This window comes from Calliphora vicina, chromosome 2, assembly GCF_958450345.1.
Source record: "Calliphora vicina chromosome 2, idCalVici1.1, whole genome shotgun sequence".
Taxonomy (NCBI): Eukaryota; Metazoa; Arthropoda; class Insecta; order Diptera; family Calliphoridae; genus Calliphora; species Calliphora vicina.
In genome coordinates, this window is record NC_088781.1 from 120,837,413 (window position 1) to 120,860,352 (window position 22,940).

General features: G+C 32.0%; 1 protein-coding gene across 1 annotated transcript; it reads right to left on the minus strand.

Moving 5' to 3' along the window:
* Positions 1-8,995: 8,995 nt before the first annotated feature.
* LOC135951130 (uncharacterized) lies at positions 8,996-22,218 on the minus strand. Its single transcript, XM_065500715.1, has 9 exons — positions 21,334-22,218; positions 18,222-18,326; positions 14,881-14,968; positions 13,916-14,409; positions 13,327-13,834; positions 13,020-13,269; positions 12,790-12,960; positions 9,753-9,906; positions 8,996-9,688 (listed from the first exon to the last, which is right to left on the minus strand). Exons 1-9 carry the CDS (start codon positions 21,601-21,603, stop codon positions 9,044-9,046), a joined length of 2,685 nt encoding a protein of 894 aa, XP_065356787.1. The 5' UTR covers positions 21,604-22,218; the 3' UTR covers positions 8,996-9,043.
* Positions 22,219-22,940: the final 722 nt, after the last annotated feature.

Below are 22,940 nucleotides of genomic sequence, written 5' to 3' on the forward strand. Positions count from 1 at the left end.
AAAAAGTTTATATTTACTCTTCAGAAGCTCCACAAATCTTGCCCACTTTCAAAAATTTTAAAGTTTTTTCATATTTTGCATCAAGACGGTCTTGTGTGATCAAGATTGGATAAAGTGATGCGCCCGGATCATACCGATAATGATTTGAGCATTTTTCGTTATTCCAGCACAATAGAGAAATATACAGTCGAACATACATTTTTAACAAACAATTTTTGTTTTAGAGTCAAAAAATAGTAAAAAAAACTAAAATTTTTAAGCTACAAAGTGATTTTTGATAGTTATTTAGAGTACCTAGATATGTTTAGATTGCATTGATATGTTCATAAGAGTTATTCAGATTTACCGTAGCTACAACTTTGCTGAAAATTGTTACTGAAAAATTAGGAGTCCCTGAAAGTTATTCTAAAAAAATTAAAAAAAAAATTTCTTCCTATATTTTTTCAACAAAAATGCACGAAAAAGCTATTTTTTGGAAAACAATTTTAACTAAATTTATTTGGTGGACTCTTAGCTATATTATTGCCATATAAAGTTAAGCCGTATCATAAAGTCTGAATTGGCTGTTGACCAAAAACTGATGACACCTTTTTTAGAGGCCCCACTGATTTTCAGAAACTTTGGGGGCCCATAAAAAAAAATCGGTCACCAAAATGGACAAACTGAGTATAGGATTTTACTACCCTTTGGTAGTAGAGTCGAACCTATACTGTCATGATCTTGTGTTTTTCCAAAAGTCTTCATTTGTTGCATAGTGTTATTGGTCGTCAAACTTTTTTGGCTGGCCTGAACTATATTTGTCTTCTGTGTCAAAATCTCTCGTTCGTTGAAACCGTAGAAACACATTCTCCATAAGCTTTGATAAGCAATCGATGAGCTTCAGCAGCACTTTTTTTCAAATTAAAGAAGTAAAGCAAAATTTTCCACTTTGCTGGCATAGAATTCGACATTTTCGAAGCAAAATGTCGAATAGGTAAGTGAGAATAAACGACAGATATGTATCCTTCAAAATGACACGTAAGTTATTAAAAACAAAACTCTTGTTCAAAAGATACGCCATCTTTTGTAAATATTGCATGTTTAGGTCATACTCCCAACATATTTCTTTATTTATAACAATTTTTATGCTGTTCATAAACAAAAATTCCAAATAGTTTTTTATCTGTTCTACAAAACTTTAATAATTGCTATAACTTCTTATTTTTGTTAACAAATGAAGTTTTTATGGATATAGATGATTTTGCTATAAAAATTGTAGATGTTTTTCTATCATAATATGTTCAAAAACTTCATATATTTTTTAGCATAAAAGCTTTACGAACTCACCTAACCGCTTTCGCTTTACCACATATGTTTTTTATCATAAAAGCTTTACAAACTCACCTAACAGCTTTACCACATTTTTATCTAATATATTTTATTAATTCTTATAATTTCTAAAAGCTTTTGTTAACAAAAACTGCGTTTATGGATTTCTGGTTTAAAAATTGTTGATGCTTTCACAGCATATTTTGTTCAGAAACTCCATATAATTTAAGCAATAAAGTTTTACAAACTCACCTTACAGCTATCGCTTAAGCATTTTAACCCCCTAAAGAAACAAGATTTTTTTTTATTTTTATCCATATCTTGTGAATGTATTTTTATAAACATTTATTTCATTTAAGTTTCTCAGTTTTTATTTCATAATTTATTTATAATGATTTATGATTTATTGTTAATAACTAAGAGCTACTAAAAAGCACAATTAAAATGTTTTTTTGTTAAATTTATATTTACAAAATATAGAAAAATAAATTAAAAACTATTGGTTGCTTTTAAGATTAATAAATATTTTTCACAGAAATTTGTTTTGAATTTTTTATCTTTTTTTTCATTTTCATATTTGAAATATCAGGTTGTAGCGTTGTTTATATCAGGAGTTTATCAGAAAAAATATAATATTTATTATTAGAGTAGGTAGAGTTAAATAGAGATTTTATAATGTTTTTTGTTTTCTTTTAGATTTTAGATTGTTAAGTCTATATAACTAAACTAATAGTTTACATAACTAATAACTAACCTTAAGAAGCCTTAAATTGTTACATTTATATTGTAATTTAGAAATACTTTTAGGATGTATTTTATTAGGTTTTTCTTTTTGTGTGTGTTTTTTTTCAAAAATAGTTTTTTTTTTCAAATAAAGGAATGAAATGAACACAACTTGCGAAATAGTGTTAGGGACTCATATAATGAATTTCGATGATCTTTTGTCACAAAATTAAGGAATTGTTTTCTTTAGTTCTTTTTTTCTCTAAATAATTTGTTTACAATAGTTTGTTTTTTTTAAGTAATAAGGTTAATGTATAAAATATATATATGTATAATTACACTATGCAACAAATGAAGACTTTTGGAAAAACACAAGATCACGACAGTATAGGTTCGACTCTACTACCAAGGGGTAGTAAAACCCTATACTCAGTTTGTCCATTTTGGTGACCGATTTTTTTTTATGGCCCCCCAAAGTTTCTGAAAATCAGTTGGGCCTCTAAAAAAGGTGCCATCAGTTTTTGGTTAACAGTTAATTCAGACTTTGCGATACGGCTTAACTTTATATGGCAATAATATAGCTAAGAGCCCGCCAAATAAATTTTGTTAAAATTTGTTTCCAAAAAATAGCTTTTTCGTGCACTTTTAATGAAAAAATATAGGAAGAAATTTTTTTTTTTTACTTTTTTTAGAATAACTTCCAGGGACTCCTAATTTTTCAATAACAATATTTTGCAAAGTTGTAGCTACGGTAAATCTGAATAACTCTTGTGAACATATCAATGCAATCCGAACATATCTAGGCATTCTAAATAGCTTTCAAAAACCATTTTGTAGCTTAAACATTTTATTTTTTTACTATTTTTTGACTATAAAACAAAATTTGTTTGTTAAAAATGTATGTTCGAGTGTATACTTGCGCTGGAATAACGAAGAATGGGCAAATAATTATCGGTATGATCCGGGCGTATCACTTTATCCAATCTTGATCACGCAAGACCGGCTTGATGCAAGATATGAAAAAACATCAAAATTTTTGAAACTGGGCAAGGTTTGTGGAGCTTCTGAAGAGTAAATATAAGCTTTTTATATAAGTTTTTGATATCGGTGGAAACCTTATGACTTGAAGATTGACATTTTAGTGAAATGAATTAATTTTGTGATTTTTCGGACGTCATTTACCTTAAACACTAACAATATTATAAAATGGTGATTTTCCATCAAGAAAAATAAAAACTTTGAATTAATGCCAAATTTGAACAGTTACAGACATCACAATGAAATTTGGAAGTAATATAGATCTAAATGTTCTTAAGTCAATGGCATCACTAATGTTGCCATTCTTTGAAATTCCTAAAGCGGGAAAATGTGTTCGAAAAACTGAGTTTTTTTTTAAAAAATAGCCCACTTTGACGTTATTTACAGTATGATAGTAAAAACGTTTTGTACGTATATAAACAATATATAGGGGTATACAAATATGACGAGCTTTTGAGGATCGGTACTTTGCGTTTTTAGAATTTTTTACTCAAACCTAAAATTTTGTTTCAAAATTGGCCAAGTTTGGATAGGGCTGGGGGGTACAATGTCCGCTTAAGTTAGTCAAGTTTTACTTTATACGTCTTTGCATTAAGTTATCTTTCCAGATCATAAAAAATGTGTATAGTCCCGAAGAAAATTAGTTTTTTATAAAACAGAAAATATGGGGACTTTTTTGGGAAAAAACTTAAAAAACACAAGCATACAAAATTGAAATATATAAAAAGATGCTTCAAGTTTGTATGCGTGTAACTTTTTATATTGTTATCAGGATTATTTTATTTTCTTTAGAAATTTATCGCAAATATACGTCATATATAGAAAACAAATTTCGACCTTTCGTAGTCCCATCATATATAAAATACAAAAAAAAGATCGAGCAAAATAAAAAAAAAAAAATTAAACCTAAATATCTCTTGAACTAAAAGAGATACCTACAGTTAAAAGCATATTTTTGTAGACCTTCTCAAGGACTATCTACATTTTAAATTTCAGCTCATTCGGATCATAAATGGCTTTTTGGCGATTTTTTTTAAATGTGTGACATTGAGGGTCCACTCACTGATCCCCATTCCGAACACCTCAGCCGACTAAATAATACAGCACAATATAGAAGTGTGGACTTGATCATACTATTTTAACAAAAAATCTTTGTTTTAGCGTCAAAAAGTAGTAAAAACGAAAATTGTTAAGGTACAAAGTGATCTTTATGTGCTATTTAGAGTGACTAGACACGTTCAGAATGCATTGATATGTTCTCAAGAGTTGTTCAACTTTACCGTAGCTACAACTTTGCTAAATATTGCTAGTGAAAAATTAGGAGACCCTGGAAGTTATTCTAAAAAAAGTAAAAAAAAAAAATTTGTTTAATATATTTTTTCAACAAAAGTGCACGAAAAAACTATTTTTTGGAAAAAAATTGTAACAAAATTTATTTGGCGGAATCTTAGCTATATTAATGCCATATAAAGTTAAGCCGTATCACAAAGTCTGAATTAGCTGTTAACCAAAAACTGATGACACCTTTTTTAGAGGTCCAACTGATTTTCAGAAACTTTGAGGGCCCATAAAAAAAAATCGGTCACCAAAATGGACAAACTGAGTATAGGGTTTTAATACCCTTTGGTAGTAGAGTCGAACCTATATAGTCATGATCGTGTGTTTTTTTCACTGTTGCACTGTGTTATTTTAAGGATAAATGTTGTTAGTGTTAATATATATATAGATTTAAATTATAATTGGTTTGTTAATTTTAGAATTATTATTATTAATTTTTTATTTTTTGGTTTTAAAAAGCTTTGTCTAATTAAAAATTGATTGACTATGGTTGGCGATTAATTAAAATATTTTCATAATTTTTATCATTTTATTTTGGTTTTCATTTGATATGTTAGGCTATTATTTTGTTTTATTTAATCAGCAGATTTGAAAATGTAAATTAACCCAGCAAAAACTTGTATTACCAAATAATGATTTAAAAAATCAATTAAAAATTAATTTATAAATAATGCAGTCATTGAAAACTAAGTTATTGAGCAAATACAGGTCATTATCAAGTTATTACTGGGAAGTATTATTAAAATATCAGCCATGATTTTTACATAAAATCGAGTACAAAAACAACTATTACTCAATCATCAACTACTTCAAAATTCACATTGTCACGACATCTATACAAATAATCACTATTAAATTATAAAATAAAATAATCAAACAAAAATTAACACGATATCAAAATGGATTCACGGATTTAAATTCGTATTCAAACATTCCAACGATTCTGGAATGAATCTTAAATTAAACTTCTAAAATTAAACGATTAAAACTCAAATTTACAACCTAAGGGATCTTCAATTTAAACGAGTTCATTTTATCATTTTATTCTCAATTGAAAATTCTACTTCAAAACATTCACGATTAAACCTCAAATCAAACTTTAAAAATATATCTTTAATTGCTAGTCAAGCAAGACTTCTGTAATATCTATAATCGAAACTTAATAAAAATCTGGGACTAACACATAAATTTTAATTATGTTTGACGTAGGATATACAGACTCAAGTTGGATTTAAAAAACATTACAATTGAAACAAATTCAGCTTAAATTTATCCAGGATTGAAACTTTAAGTCGACTTCAAAAAGATCTTCGTTTAAAAATCTAATTCAACTTTAAAAGTTTTCTCAATAATTTCCACAACTGAAACTCTTGAATTTGACTCTACACAGCTCTAGGACTAAACCTCAAATTAAACTCCATACTTATTTACACTTGAAACTCAAACATAGAAATAATTGTTGGAATTTAGCAATCAAAGGAGTCACAAATAATAATCAAATTCAGCATCGAAAAGAAACACCATTGGAATTAAAATTCAGCATCACCCACTATTGAAGTACCTGAAACAGTACCTCGAAGATGCATGATTAAAGTTAAAATCTAATAATGAAGTCAAAATTATCAATGACCAATGATAGAAGTTCAGCATCTCAAAGACAATCTATTCCAGCATCTTAAATAACCACGATTACAGCTAAATTCCATCATCTCAAAGACCCATTATTTCATCTAAATTCCAGCATATTAAATAACCATGATTGCACCTAAATTTCAGCATCTCAAAGTCCCACGATTGCAGTCAAATTCCAGCATCTTAAATAACCACTATTGCAGCTAAATTCCAGCAACTCAAAGACCCACGATTGTAGCTAAATTCCAGCATCTCAAAGACAAACGATTCGAGCGTCTTAAATTACCACGATTACAGCTAAATTCCAGCATCTCAAGGACCCATGATTGCAGCTCAATTCCAGCATCTCATAGACTCACGGTTGCAGCTAAATTCCAGCATCTCAAAGACCCACAATTGCAGCTAAATTCCACCATCTCAAAGACAAACGATTCGAGCGTCTTAAATAACCACGATTGCACCTAAATTCCAGCATCTCAAAGACCCACGATTGCATCTAAATTCCAGCATCTTAAATAACCACGATTACAGCTAAATTCCAGCATCTTAAATAACCACGATTGCACCTAAATTCCAGCATCTCAAAGACCCACGATTGCATCTAAATTCCAGCATCTTAAATAACCACGATTACAGCTAAATTCCAGCATCTTAAATAACCACGATTGCACCTAAATTCCAGCATCTCAAAGACCCACGATTGCATCTAAATTCCAGCATCTTAAATAACCACGATTGCACCTAAATTCCAGCATCTCAAAGACCCACGATTGCATCTAAATTCCAGCATCTTAAATAACCACGATTACAGCTAAATTCCAGCATCTTAAATAACCACGATTGCACCTAAATTCCAGCATCTTAAATAACCACGATTGCACCTAAATTCCAGCATCTCAAAGACCCACGATTGCAACGAAATTCCAGCATCTCAAAGACCCACGATTGCAGCTAAATTCCAGCATATCAAAGACCCACGATTGCAGATAAAATCCAGCTTATTGAAGATTCGCGATTGTAGCTTAAAGATTCAAGATTTGAGCTAAAATCCAGCTTCTTAAAGATCCGCGATTGCAGATTAAAGACTCAAGATTTGAGATAAACTCCAGCTTCTTAAAGGACCGCGATTGCAGCTTAAAGATTCAGGATTTGAGCTAAAATCCAGCTTCTAAATATCCGCGATTGCAGCTTAAAGACTTAAGATTTGAGCTCAAATACCTTACCTTACAGATTCAAGATTTGAGCTAAAATCCAGCACCTTAAAGTTCCACCATTGCAGATAAAATCCAAGATTTCAGCTAACATCCAGCTTCTTGAAGATACAACATCTAAAGCTAAAATACAACATCTTAAAGGAGACACTTTTGATGCAGAAATTTTGAATGTAAAATACCTACGAATGCGGCTAAATTAGGCATCTTATATATCAAAGAGGGAAGATAAAAGACCCATGATTGATGCTTAAATTGGTAGTCTATACGACCCTCGATTGATGCTTAAATTGGGAGTCTAAACGACCCACGATTGATGCTTAAATTGGGAGTCTAAACGACCCACAATTAATGCTTAAATTGGGAGTCTAATCGACCCACGATTGATGCTTAAATTGGGAGTCTAAACGACCCACGATTGATGCTTAAATTGGGGGTCTATTCGACTCACGATTGATGTTTAAATTGAGAGTCTAAAAATTACACAATTGATGCTTAAATTTGTAGTCTAAACGACCCACGATTGATGATTAAATTGGTGGTCTAATCGACTCACGATTGATGCTTAAACTGGGAGTTTAATCGACTCACGATTGATGCTTAAATTGGGAGTCTAAACGACCCACGATTGATGCTTAAATTAAGAATCTAAAAGACCTATGATTAATGCATAAATTGAGAGTATAAAAGACCCACGATTGATACTTAAATAGTTTAGACTATCACGATTAACGATACAATTGATGATACAAAATGATGCTGAAATTGAAAGTCTAAATGTCTCACGATTAAGATAAAATTTAGTATTAAAAATATCCGCGATTTATGCTTAGTATTATAGTTAGAAATACCCAGGATTTAAGACAAAAGTTCGCATTAAAAAGTCCCGCGATTGATGCCTAAATTTTGCATTAGAAATATTCATGATTGATGATTAAATTTAGAGTCCTATAAGATCTAGGATTGGTACTTAATTGATAAAATATCCACTATTATAGATAAAATTTAATTATAATTACCCAGTATTGATTCTTAAATTTAGCATTAAAATAACCCATGATAACATGCTTAAATTTTGAGTCTAGCAGTCCTACTGTTGATACTTAAAATAATAGTCTAAAGACCCATGATTAAATGTAAAATCCCACATGTAAAAGACCCACGACTGATGCTTAAATTCAAAGTCTAAAATAACCACTATTAAAGATAAATTCCATATATAAAAGACCCACGATAGGCGCTTAAATTCAGAGTCTAATATTACCACGATTAAAGATAAATTCTCAAATGCAACTTCAAAAGAATCAAATTTAATACTTTAATAGAGATGAAGCTGAAATGCACCATCTAAAAGACGTACTATTTACTATAAAATTCCACATCTAAAATGTCCACGATTGAAGTTAAAATATCACGATTGCGAAGAACTTCTATATAAAATTTTACATTTTAATTATACACAACTGAAGCTTAATTCTATATTATTTACGTTTAAAGCTGAAATTCAACTTTTAAAATATATGAATATTTGGTTCATTTAAGTTAGGAAGCGCTAAAGTACATTTTAAACTATTTAACTCATTTCCCAAATCTGCTGATCAAATAAATTAGTTTTTTTTAGAATAAAATTATTATTAACTTATTCATATAATATATATATTATAATACTTCCGATAATTTATTGTATGCCAGATTAATAAAATTATTATTAATTTTAAACCATTCTTATTGATCAAGACTTATAGTTTTCTTAACATATTTGAGCAAATGTTCATATTTTATTGCCTTACAATTTAATGATACTCTAAACGTGCCCTAGATTGGCCTTTATCATCGATGAAAAATACTACCACTTTATGGGGTTTTTTCAACAAAAATGGATTCATTACTGTGGTCGTAGTTGAATCTTTCGTTGTTGTTCTTGTGGTTGCAATACTGGTGCTAGTGGTAGTTGAAGTAGAAGATGTAGCAGTAGTAGAAATACTGCTATTACTACTACTATTGCTACTACTATTATTAACGTTTATCGTTGTTTTATTCACTTTCGAAAGTTGACCAGCATTTGCTGTTCCATTCGTTAATTGAATTTTCGTTAGCATCGTTGTTATTGTTGTCGTTTTCATTTTCACTTGTTTATCTTTCAAGATTTCGTTGTCTTTTACCAATTTATCAATTTTCTTATCTGCCGTACGTTTAATTAATTCATCATTCTTATTTACACTCTTATCATTTGTTACCTTTCTTATGATGGGTTTCATTTCCAGTTTTGGTGGAGGCGCTGGTTTGGGTATCGGTGGCAAGGGTGGCAAGTCACATTTATCTTTTAGATGACGATAAACACTATAGACACGTTCCACCAAACGATTAACATATTTGGTGGCAGTACGATCAACCATAGAGGGAGCCTTTATACAATCATTGCCGCCAAATTCACAAACCTGCAGAAAATGGAAGAGTATATTGTAATGGGTTTTATAGGTTCTAGGAAAATGTTCTACTTACTCTATAGTGCTGTAATATGGCATCGGTAGGCGGCACATTTAATGATCCCTTGCCTGGTGAGTATTCCCAAACAAAATGGTTACCGGCCTCAATAACATCCTCTGGCTTGCAAATGTATTTGGAACGTTGTTTTTGGGGATGCAATTTAAAACGTCTGTAAGAAGATACAAATATATTTAATGACTATTCACTATCATCTAGTCATACTAATGTCTACAAATAAAATTATATTAAACTAATTAATGTACTACTTTTTAACGCTCTGCTATTATTGCCTTAGGAACAAATATTACTTTTTCAGATATATAGGATATCCAAGAAGTAGAATTTTAGATTCAATCTTTGACACCGCATTTAATATTTAATCGTGAATATTTTTCGACGTGGAATTTGAACTTGAATGGTAGTTGCTAAGAGGATGAATACATATAAAGTTTACTCGTGGATCTTTCAGACATAAAATGTGGAAATTAATCGTGCTTCTTTTGGAAGACTCCTGGTTCTTTTATTCGTTGATTTTGAGCTTTAATTATGGCTTTTTGAAGATGAATTTAAAATTAATTCCTGGATATTAAAGACGTCGATCTATATTTCGATCTATAATTGTGGATCTATTTTAAGACGAACTTATTCTTCAGTAATGTTTCTTATATAAAATAAATTCGAGATTTAATCGAGGATCTTTTAGAACTTGAATTTAATCATCATACTTTGAACTTTGACCTGGAACTTTTAGATGTTTAATACTGTACTCAACCGTGGTTCTTTAATAATGAATTATAGTCTCAATCGAGGATCTCTAGACGATTAATTTTGTACTCAATCATGGATCTTTTGGTATTGAATATAAAAATAAATCGCGGACTTTCAGATGTTGAATTTAAGTCTCAATTGTGTCCCAACCGTGAATTTGAGCCTCAATCCTAGGTTTTCACATTTTAAATTTGAGTTTCAATTGCACATTTATTAAATATTGAATTTCATCCTGAATCGCTGATTTATTATATGTTGAAATTGATCTTGAATCGTTAATCAAATGTTTAATTTAAGCCCCAATCGTGGATCTTGAGTCACTGAATTTTAGCCTTAATCGTGGATCTTTAGATATTGAATTTGTTTGTCAATCGTGGATCTTTAGATATTGAATTTAACTCTCAATCGTGGATCTTTAGAAATTGAATTTGACTCTCAATCGTGGATCTTTAGATCCACTCTCAAACGTGGATGTTAGACTCTTAAACGTGGATCTTTAGAAATTGACTCCCAATCCTGGATCTTTAGATATTGAATTTGACTCTCAATCGTGGATCTTTCGAAATTGACTCTCAATCGTGAATCATTCGAAATTGACTCTCAATCGTGGATCTTTCGAAATTGACTCTCAATCGTGGATCTTTCGAAATTGACTCTCAATCGTGGATCTTTAGATATTTAATTTGACTCTCAATCGTGGATCTTTAGAATTTGACTCTCAAACGTGGATGTTTGACTCTTAAACGTGGATCTTTAGAAATTGACTCCCAATCGTGGATCTTTAGAATTTGACTCTCAAACGTGGATGTTTGACTCTTAAACGTGGATCTTTAGAAATTGACTCCCAATCGTGGATCTTTAGATATTGAATTTTACTCTCAATCGTGAATCATTCGAAATTGACTCTCAATCGTGGATCCTTCGAAATTGACTCTCAATCGTGGATCTTTCGAAATTGACTCTCAATCGTGGATCTTTAGAATTTGACTCTCAAACGTGGATGTTTGACTCTTAGACATGAGTCTTTAGATATTGAATTTGACACCCAATCGTGGATCTTTAGAATTTAACTCTCAAACGTGGAGGTTTGACTCTTAAACATGGATCTTTAGATATTGAATTTGACTCTTAATCGTGGATCTTTAGAATTTGTGGATGTTTAGATACTACATTTGAGCGTCAATCATGGATCATGGATCTTCAGAACAGTGGATCTTTAGATGATGAATTTCGCAGATATTTAGATATTGAATTTGCATATAAATTGTTGATTTTCACATTTTGAATTTGATCTTCAACCGTGGATCATTAAATGATGAATTTGATCTAAAGTCGTGGATCTTTAGAATTTGAGTTTCAATCTTGGATCTTTATATGCTGAATTTAAGCTTCAATCTTGGATATTTAGATGTTGAATTTGAGCCTCAATTACAGATATTTAGATGTTAGATTGTAGATTTTTATTAGTTTAGTTTGAGCTTCCGTCTTGGTTGTTTCAAATTTGAATGAAAGACTGTATGTAAGAATTTAAATTTAAGATTCAATAGTGGATATTTTAGAAGACTCTTTAATCCAGAGTTGTTCGTTGAACGCAAGCCTTACTCGTAGCTATTTGGAAGTTGTATTGAATATTAAATAGTGAGTTTTTTGTAAGATGAGTTTGAGCATCAATCATGATTGATCTTTTGATAGTTGAAGTTTAGCTTCGTTCGTGGATTCATGTTTAATATGTTTAGATGTTTTAGAAGTTGCATTTAACTTATCGTTCTAGTTTACTTTTAGCTTCTTTCGTGGTTATTGCAGAGCTTGAGTTTGGACTTTAATTGTGGGTATTGTAGAGTTTTAGCTCTAATCGTGGATATTGAAGAAGTTGAGGATGAACTTTATTGAAGGATATTGTAGAGGATGACTTTGCTATTTAATATTTTTAAGTGAGATGCAGTTGAGTTGGTACTTTATTCGAGGATATTGTAGAGGTTGAGCTTGAGCTATATTCAATAATATTATAGGGGATGAGTTAGAACTTTTATCGTGAATATTTTAACGGTTGAAGAAACTGAGGCTAAGCTTTAATAGAGGTTTTGTAGAGGTTGAGTTTGCGCTTTGTAAGATAAAATTTAATTAATAATACTGGGAACTAATCAAACGTCGGAGAATTCACTACAAAGCAATAACAATGACCAAATAACACATGTATTTTCAGAACTTTAGTACTACTTTCATTTTAAATTATTTACCTTCCAGAACTTCCATAAATCATATCATTACTTAAAACCCTACATACCTTCTCGTTTTTCTCTGTGTCACCAAAGCAGCTTTCAATTTGGCTATATCCATATTCTCACCCTCCACCAAACGGGCCAACAAAGGATCATCGGCAAATTGTAAATAAAAGAAAGCATTTTGAAAAGAATATGCACCCAAATTACGATTACGGAAACGGGAATTCAAGGAGCTAAGAATAAAATATCATTATTGTTAATATTAAAATAAGTTAGAGAGACTTGAACATACCTTAACAACTCCTGAAGAGTGTCATTTAGCCTTGGCACTATAAATTCATCCAAGTCCACTAAAGCTAAATATTTATAACGGTACATGGTGCGATACAGACAATCATTTAAAGCGGCAAATAAGCCCTCAGTACGTATTTCCTTTTGCGAACGCATGCGCAAATTCCAGGGTAAAATCTGTACTGAAGGTGGATGATAGCTGGAGCTTTTGAGCAATTTGGGGGGAGGCAATGAAGAAGCTAAAGAGGGATCTGAAAGGAATTTATAATGAATTGATGGCACAAATTTAATAGTTTTTTCTGTATTACCCTCATATTTTCTGGCTGTTTCGTTTACATCAAACACATCTTGAGCTGTGGAATTACCCGGTATATCTCCTCTGATATAATGATCCAGTACACAAGAGGCATGTGTACCCACTGTGTGATTGTAGAAGGTAAAATGTGTTACACCCAATAAGGAATAGAATTCTAGAAATTCCATTAAGAACAAAGATTGATCATAATCAAAATGAAATGGTTTGACACAGATGGCAATTTCATCTTTCATTTCAGCTTCCGAAGGAAATTTGTTGTTGGCAAAAGGAGCTTGATTTGGCTTGGTTTGGGGCTGTGTTTCCAATTTTGATACGTTTGGCTTGGCAGCTTTTAGGAAATCTTCATCCCAATCGGTATTTCTTAATTCCAAAATATTGCCAGGAGGTGCACGTAAACGAGCCACTATACTAACATAATCAGGAACATCGTATTCTGGAGGACGTACTGGACATAGGATGAAACAAGCGCTGTACTTAAGATTCCAATTTTCACGAATGACCTGTAGGGAAGAAGGAAACGAGGAGAAAAGTTTAGTAAAAGAAAACGTCTAGATGGAAAGCTTAAATCTTAAACAACTCACCTTTACTCTCGCCATCACTGAGACCGATTTGTATTTCTCCTTCATATTCGATCTGCCCGCTTTGCCGGCAAACGTAACATTTCTAGCCACATACCAAAATCTACACCATACCCTCTCGGGGCCACGTGTTTTTGTAGCACCAATAACACGTACCAACTTCGAACCATTACGACGATCATAGTAGGCAGAGAAAACAAAAAATTTAAAACGTGTACCATTTACAATTTGCCATGAGCCATCCGTTGGCAATGAGCCAAATGGTAGACGTGGCAATGAGTTCTCTATTTCAGTGGGCAATGTTTTGCCCCATGGTATGAGGGGGCCATTGCCACCACTAGCACCCATCAGCGATGAGGAGCCCAAACCAGTGCCACCACCAATGCCAGCACCCATATAAGCATTACCGCCAGTTTGTGAATTTAATAAGACACCAGCCAATCTGCCAACACCACCACCTCCAGCACCGCCAGCACCATTATTATTGCTTTCAGCATCTGTAATCATAAAAATCAACAGTATAAATATGTATAAAGAGAACTGGATAAAAGTATAATGTAGACGTAAGTTTTCATTAGCAAAAAACTATTTACTCAAAAGTTCAGTTCAGTTGGTTTCTGGTGCTGTTCGTCTTTTTTTTTCTTCTCTGTTTTGCATTTTCATTTCCCAGTTTTAGTTTAGTTACATGAATGTTGGACGTTGTCATCAACGTCCATGTTGGCATTCATTCAATTGTAGTTATTTTCTTTTTTCCTTCAGTATTTTTTTATACGTTTTGTTGGTTTTTTTATTGTAGGTACACAAGCACCATTCAAGATACTTATCAATGTATATACGTATGTTTGTTTGTCTATCTTGTATTCTGAGTGGTATGTATGTAGGTATGAGAGCTTGTACTTGCAGAAAACTTTTGAATTGTACATTCAATTGCCAGTTTTGAAGTGATGATATTTTAATATTTTACTTACCTTGAATTTTAAATTTATTGTCATGAAACTGCACGAAACCTAATTTATTATCATTTAATAAGCCAGCATCCAGGAGATCATAATCATCCTACAAATATAAGGATTAAATAAATAATATGTTACAAAGTGTTTTAAGAATTTAATTTTAAATTTAAGATGAAAGGAAGAGGTAATATTATAAATGAGGGTGGGGATTAGCAACATAAAAAACAATCAATGCAAATATTATAAAGGTAGCATTAGTATAAGTTATATTTCCTTAGTGTCTACTAATCTGATGATATTTATATACATAGTAAAATTCTATAATAAACTTGTGTTACGTTAAATCGTTTGTATTAAAACTAAACGTTTAAACATATCAGCCAAGCATTTGGAAAAAAAATACTTAATTTTAAAGATTTGTTAGCACCCAAAAATGTGGAATGAATAATATTGTTACGTTTTAACCTTTTCAAAACGTTGGTTTATTTCCTTTAAATAAACCGGATACTTTTGATTGCAAATAAAAGCTGTTTAGTAGTTTGAAAATTGTAACAACTCTTTATTTATTTAAAATGTACAATAACAGAAATAAATAGTCACTCAATGTTTTATTTTATACACGTTTATAAATTCTCAGAAATACAGATACTTTATAATGTACACGAATTCACTTGAAAAATACAACTCACTCACTACTGCAGCTCTCTAGATTGCTCTTTAACTGTCCAGGTATGTGCTACCTTAGGCGGCATTAGTGTTTTAAAAGTGGACAATCGTGGAACCCCGCAGGGAGTTCTGTGGAATATAGCTATGAATACCCTGTTGCTCATGATGGACAGCGGAAGGATCAGAACAGTCGCGTATGCTGATGATGTTGCGTTATAATTATCTGGTAAATTTCTGGATACAATATCTGGAATCGTCATTAAGTACACTCAGTGAGTGGATTGTTTCAAGTGGACTTAGTGTGCACTCCCAAAAGACGGAATTGGTTCTCTTCACTAGGAGGTACAAGATCGATGACTTTAGACTACATAGACTCAATAGAACCAGTCTTGAGATAAGGGATAACGCAAAGTAACTTGGCATCATTCCAGATTAAAGATTATCCTGGAATCTAAACATTCTGAACAGGAATAATAAGGTCTATGTGGCCATCTACTCCTGCAAAAGGGTAGTTGGAACTAACTGGAGTATTATGCCGAAGAGTATCCATTGGATCTTCAAAGCTGTTATTAAACTCATCTTATTTTATGGAGCACTAGGGTGCTCCTTGGAGAATGCTACTCACCGGTAGGCTGTTGAACGAGTTCTACGGACTATCGCGATACTTATTACAGGCGCTATAAGGTCTAACTGCTCTAAGACACTTTTTACTCTTTTAAAATGGCTATCAGTTGATTTGATGGTGATACAAATGGCTCTCAACTCTGCTGTGACACTGAATGCTGGACTTTGGGCATTCTATGGTACTGAATTACTATGGGCATTACTATACATACTAAAGTCGATTATTGCATCGCTAAACCTGTTTTTGATAGGCATTTCAATATTATAATCCCGAATAGGTATTTATGGCAGCGCGGACTCTTCCCCCTAACGATGTCACTCTTCCCCCTGACAGGGTATATACCGACGGCTCTAAAAGGGGCTATAGGGTCGATGGAGAACTTGATAATAAAAACCTACTTTAGGCTACCTAACTTCTGTACTGCTCTTCAGGCGAAAATTACTGCCATTAAATGTGCATCCAATTGGCTGAGGTATTATCGAATATCTGGTGATACAGTGGTGGCGGTTTTATTCGACTGTGTTAATTCATACATATTCACCACGAACACATAAAATTTTTCTACAACTTGAAAAAAAAAATTGTTTTTAAATAAACATATTTTCTCACATTTATATCATTATATTTTTATTATTATAAAATATTCGGACCAAATTTCGTATTTTTAGTTTCATTAGTTTCGGTCATATCATGTTATTAACAGCGGATGTTCGCTGAGGTGGGTCAACGTATTTCCACATATATTTGTCCATATATGTTTTACCGATTTTTCGAAACATTTTTCAGAAACTAGAAACATTAATAATAAATTTCATACCCTTAGAGGTCCTTTTATTTTGGCTCTATCGCACTTCAAATTCAGTTGATGAAAAAAATTCAAGTATTTGTCTTAAATTGGTGGCCACCACTGTATATGTATATTTACTGATAGCAAAGCTGCCGTTAGCGGAATAGCAGGTGTCTTCACGACATCTAGCTTAACCGACCAATGCCGGGTATCCACAAATGAGATTGCGAGACAAACTAGGATAACGCTTATATGGGCCCCTGGGCACAATGGAAATCAGGGTAATTGTATAGCAGATGAATTGGCCAAAAGGGGTGCGACGATGAATGAGGAGGCGACCCCTTTTCTGGACACATGCTAGATGATTGGGCCTACGATACAACGACTACTGTAGAAGCTGTCATAATGAAGAAGAGGAGGAGATTGTGTCTCACCTTTTCTACACTCAAACATTTATTGCAGTGACTGATTGTAGTTTATTCAAAAAGTATTCCGTAAAGTTAAAAATTAATGAAAATGTAGTTATTTTGATAAAGAAATTATTTTTTAACTTTTTATGCACATTCTTTAAAAAAAAAACTACAAGAAAAAAATGTTTTTCTGTATAGTTAATATTTACAGTCATTTATTTTCATTTCATTCTAAAAACAGAAATAATTTTTCAGTATAAACATTTCGTTTGCTGTCACAAAAACTAAGGAAAAATCTGTTATTTTTACGTAACTTGTTAGTTATAAAAACAACATTAAAATATAAATGAAAATTTCTTTTTATTCAAATGAAATGTTAGCGGTCCGTTTTTTAAATAAATTTATAGTTATTATTAATGAATTTTCTGAAATTTCCTACATAATATTTTGAGTGTACCATTTCCCGGCTCTGACAAACCTGAGGGAACGCATCCTCGGAATCCCATTCTTGTCAAGCTTGGATGAGCTATCAAGGATGAATCTTAAACGAATGTACTACTTCTACTCGGAGATAGTCTGTTGTCAAAAACCTAACTCTCGCAACAACAAAATGCATGTAAGTCAATGTATTCTGTTGTTGTATCAGATATATGACTTGTGTTAATTTATGTTTGACAAAACTCCGTGTCTTATCTCCATGCCTGATTCTTTTTACATATATTATTTTCACATCCAAATGACAAAGATATATAATCGCGAAACTGTTTTCAATTAAAGCAAATTTTTCACAGGTCTTACAAATGAAATGAAACAGTATACTAATTATAATTAAGTTCATTTAAAATAATATAGAATGTGTTGGACTTACCTTGACATTATCATAATCTGGCATGGAATCTCCCAAACGGCCAAAACTATTGCCACTACGTAAGGTCATCATTCCACCATGAGCACGTTCATCGATCATAAAAAGCTAAAATATAAGAAATTGTTTAAACATAAACACATACTTATTTATTTGAAATAAACATTTATAAACAATATATATCTCAATAAATAATATCTTAAGTAGATTTTACTTAATAAACCTCTTCATATTTAAATAAATTTCACAAATAATGAATTAGAAACGAAAGATCCAAAGCATACAATGTAACATGTTAAATTTTTTTTGTGTTAAGCGAATATATGTTGTGCAACTTCCTCCATTTTCGTAATAACGATATATCTCGAAAATAAGAGCTAACCTAAATAAACGGTTTGCCCCACTGAACTCAGCGTACTCGGGTGCCCCGCTTGATAGTGTTTTCAACTAGCACAGTGTATTTACAATATAAAGAGACTCCATTGTATCCACTGTATTTGTGGGTTCGATTCACGCCTTAGACTCTGGATGTATCTGCAGACAAGCAACACGCCTTGTAATACATTAGTGTGAATTTCATATTGGAGGCATATTTTGTAGCCAAATATATTTCTAGCCATGTTACGGTCAATAACGTCTGCTGTCACGACATGCTGGAAAACTATTTTTGTCCAGAATTGAATGAACTTGTGCAATTCATTTGAAGGTAATTTTTAATAATCCCGAGAAATAGCTACAGCGGTAATGCGATTAACCTCATCGGATATGTCTGAAAAATTGTTGAAAATATCAAGAAAAAAAATGAATTCTGCCAAATGTATGTACCTCTAAATTGGGCGAAACTTTAGGCTGTGACTTACATAAATGATATACTCTTCAAAGATTTATCAGAAATAGTACACCGGGCATCATAAAAAGAATGAGCTAAAAAAAAATTCAAGAAAGTGAAAGCTCGACCTGTGCATCAAGCAACTCTTACAACTTCTGGTAGTATATCGTTTTCAGCCTAGCAAATCTGTCAAAAAAACATATTCGATCTGACATATTCCTATTAAAAATCAAAATAATATTAACTCCTTCTAGTGTTACAATTCTCCAGAGCATTTCAGATGATCTGTAAGTGTTAGACCACTTGAGTTTCGTTTCTTTAAGACCTCATTCGTTGATGAAGTTTGACACTGCAATATCATACACTCGTGTTCCGGAATCAAAAAACATATTCAACATGTTTAATTGATTTTTAAACTTAGAGCGAGAAAATAATTTAACCTTATTACTTTTCAAATGAAGGTCTTAATATGTCAATGGTCCTCTCTTATCGATATATTATATTATAAAACTTCAATTTATGTAATATGTAATCAATTGGCTACGCTAAGATAGTCCTGCCCATATGATGAAGTATCCAGAAGAACCATTCACATTCGATTCTCAGCATTACGTTTTTATGAGAGCTTTTAGCTGAAACTAACGCCAAGTTATTTGACTACTCTAGAAAATTCCAGAGTGTTTTTTTACCCCATAATACCCAAAATATAGTTTATAAATGCAGATGGTTCATATTTCAACCTTTAGCGTTATGAACACTCAATGTCTTGGAACGACAGCATTTACAGTTTGTCACAAGATCCCAATTGAGGGTATATTCTGCCCTATATCTCTAAACTGTCATGATCAGCCTATAAAGTGATTTCCTTAAGAGAAAATTGTATATATATTCGGTTTGAATTGGGAGCTATTCAAGCAGTAATTTCAAAGTGTTTACGAGCAACAGTATTCATTCAAAAGCAGAGAAATTGGGTACCATACGAATTGAAGCCGAGAGAACTTGAAAGACGATCTTGTATGTCCGAAATGCAGCTTGAAAGCTATAAAAGAAAATAATTTTTGCACCGAATCATCAGCGATGAAAAATATATCTATTTCTATAACCCGAAGCGTAAGACATCTCGGCCAGCCGACTCCAAAGCCAAATATCCATGGCGCTAAGGTAATGCTCTGTATTTGGCGAGCATTGGCCGAAAAACGTACAGAATATGCGGCCAGACATGAAATCGTAATATTCCATCATTTATTAATGTTTGTTCTTCAAGTTTCTCCAACCCACGCACACCTGTTCTTATTTATTTGCAAATAAAATATCTAAATTTGTACTGCATACTTTAGGGAGCTTTTTTATTACAGTTGAAAAAAAAGAATTTCCGAGTTTTACCCGGAATTTTTGAATTTTTTTTCTTTACAAACCATCTCCTGAAAATTTCGATTCGAATAAAAAAAATCAGCCAAATCGCTCCAGCCGTTCACACGTGATGCCATTACATACATGGACCATTTCATTTTTATATATATAGATGAAGTGGTGGGAAGATTTAGCTCACCCGCTTCGACTACACAGAGAAAACCGATTCGTGATAGCAACCGCGTTTATTGCCAATCGAATGATTCTGCCTTATTGACCGAATTTTACAGTTGTGGCTAAAAACTTTAGAAGGAGTAACAAAAGTTTCGTTGCATCAACCGAAATTCTTCTTTATCAACTGACTTTCTGTTGATAAAACCGAAAAATTCTATGTGTGCAACCGAATCATTCGATTGGCAATAAATTCGGTTGATATTACGAATCTTTTTCTCTGTGTACTCTTTCTTTCGATCGATGTCGAACTCTCTCTCTCTGAGATACGGTCCACAGAGTATCCGATATTGGCTTGATTCGTTCTTGGCCTCAAAAGATGAGCATTTCTTTTGACTCATAGCTAACAATGGCAAATACTTTAATAAATTTATATTGAACAAATGTTTAAAAATGAAAGCTATACATTTGAATAAACCTCGCATTTTTAAATAGTTTATAAGAAAATTAAATTCAATCCCATTCAATTCAATTATTTAATATATTCTATAATAGACATTAATAACACATTTAGTCGACTGCCTACATTCAAGAACAATAAAAACCTTACAGCGTCCTTAGAATTAAAATGCATGACCATCAACAGCCACTAAGTATTGATTTATTTAAGTATTTAATACCCACCCACTGACTGATTCTAAAACCAATTTCCAAAGCAATTAAATTAAAAACTAAATATTCCACTACATAGACATATAAACTTACCTCCGTTAAAATAATTAAACCAAAAACAGCAAAGAAAGCAATCACAATTAAAAAGCTCATGCCCGTACGTTCTCTGGTGCCCCAGTTGTGTTTTTTATGATGACGTTTCGATGATGCAGACAACGACATTGATATGCGGCCACTGCTTAAGCCCACGCCACTGCTGCCACTACTAGCGGAGCCACTATTGCTGCTGCTGCCACCACCGCCACCACCATAGTGATGATGGTGATGATGATGAGAGTCTGAATGGAATTTGCTGTATTTCATTTTCCTTTCTTTTTTCTGCTTAAACCACGCAAATTTAGTTGTTTAATTTAAAGATGATGTGTGTATATTCCAAAGTGTTTCGTATTTCGTAATGGAGCCCCCCAGTTTTGTGTTTAAAGCATACGGAGTTTTACATAGTAAGGGGGGCTCCTAGAAAAAGTTTCAATATAGGAAATTTTAAAATCTTGTAGAAAACTAAAATGCAGGCTTTAAGATTTTTAATTTAGATTTTCCTATTCAATGGATATGAGATGAACTGTAGAGTTGTGTTGTGTACTTAAATGCGGATGTTTGTTTTGTAAACAACTTCCTGTTTGGTATTCTTTTGTTTGTAAACACACAGCTTTTGTTTTGTTGACAAAAATAAACCAAACACAACAAACTACCAGCAACAGTTGGTTTTAAATGGTGTAAATAATCCCACTTGCCGGCTGATTTGAGTAAACTGGAGAGTAAAGAGTGCTAAGCTCTTTTCCTTAATACTCTCTCATACTCGCATACTCTTGCTCCTTGTTTAAAGAGCCACAGGAATTATGGTTTGTTGTCACAGCAAAAAAATAAAACTTCAAATGAAAAATCAATAACAGGCTTGTTATGGTGCCAAATGGAGATACCAAATTTGTCTAGTTTTTTTTTTAGAAATTAGAAAATGTTTTAAATAATATTTAATAAATTGTGATAAAAACTTTGTAATTATCTTTATTTAATTTAAATAATTTTTAATATAAGTAAGCTGTAAATTATTGCAGTTATTTAATTTGCTTTAAAATTGTATTTTATTAGGAAATCCTTTTGTATTTCATATTTACTTTACACCACTTTTATGTTTTTTAGTTTAATTTAGTTATTTTTTAATATTTTATGTATTTAATTGTAACTTTTGTTATGATTTCAATTAATTTATATTTATTTAAAGCTGTATTTATAATTTTATTTATTTTAAAAGAAATTTCTTTTATTACACTTCACGCTTTGTCTAGAAATTTTCAGCAACTGTCAGAATTTTTTTCGCAATCGCCTCAACAGTTATTGTTTTAGAAATTTCATGAAACAGGAGCAGCGACATGCGCACAAATTTTAAGGAGAGCGATTAAGATGTTACCAGAACTAAAAAATTACAACATTTCTAAATATCCTGGCGTAAAAAAATGGTATTGAAAATAAGAAAAAAATAAAATTTAAATCAAATTTAAATTTTTCTATTAAAATTTCAGTAATTTATTGCCATGAGTGATTTTCGGAAATGGGCCTTATATGGGAGCTAAGAACAATTATTGACAGATCGCCATGATATTAAGCGTTCTGATTTATGTCTATATGAAACTAAATTTTGTTAA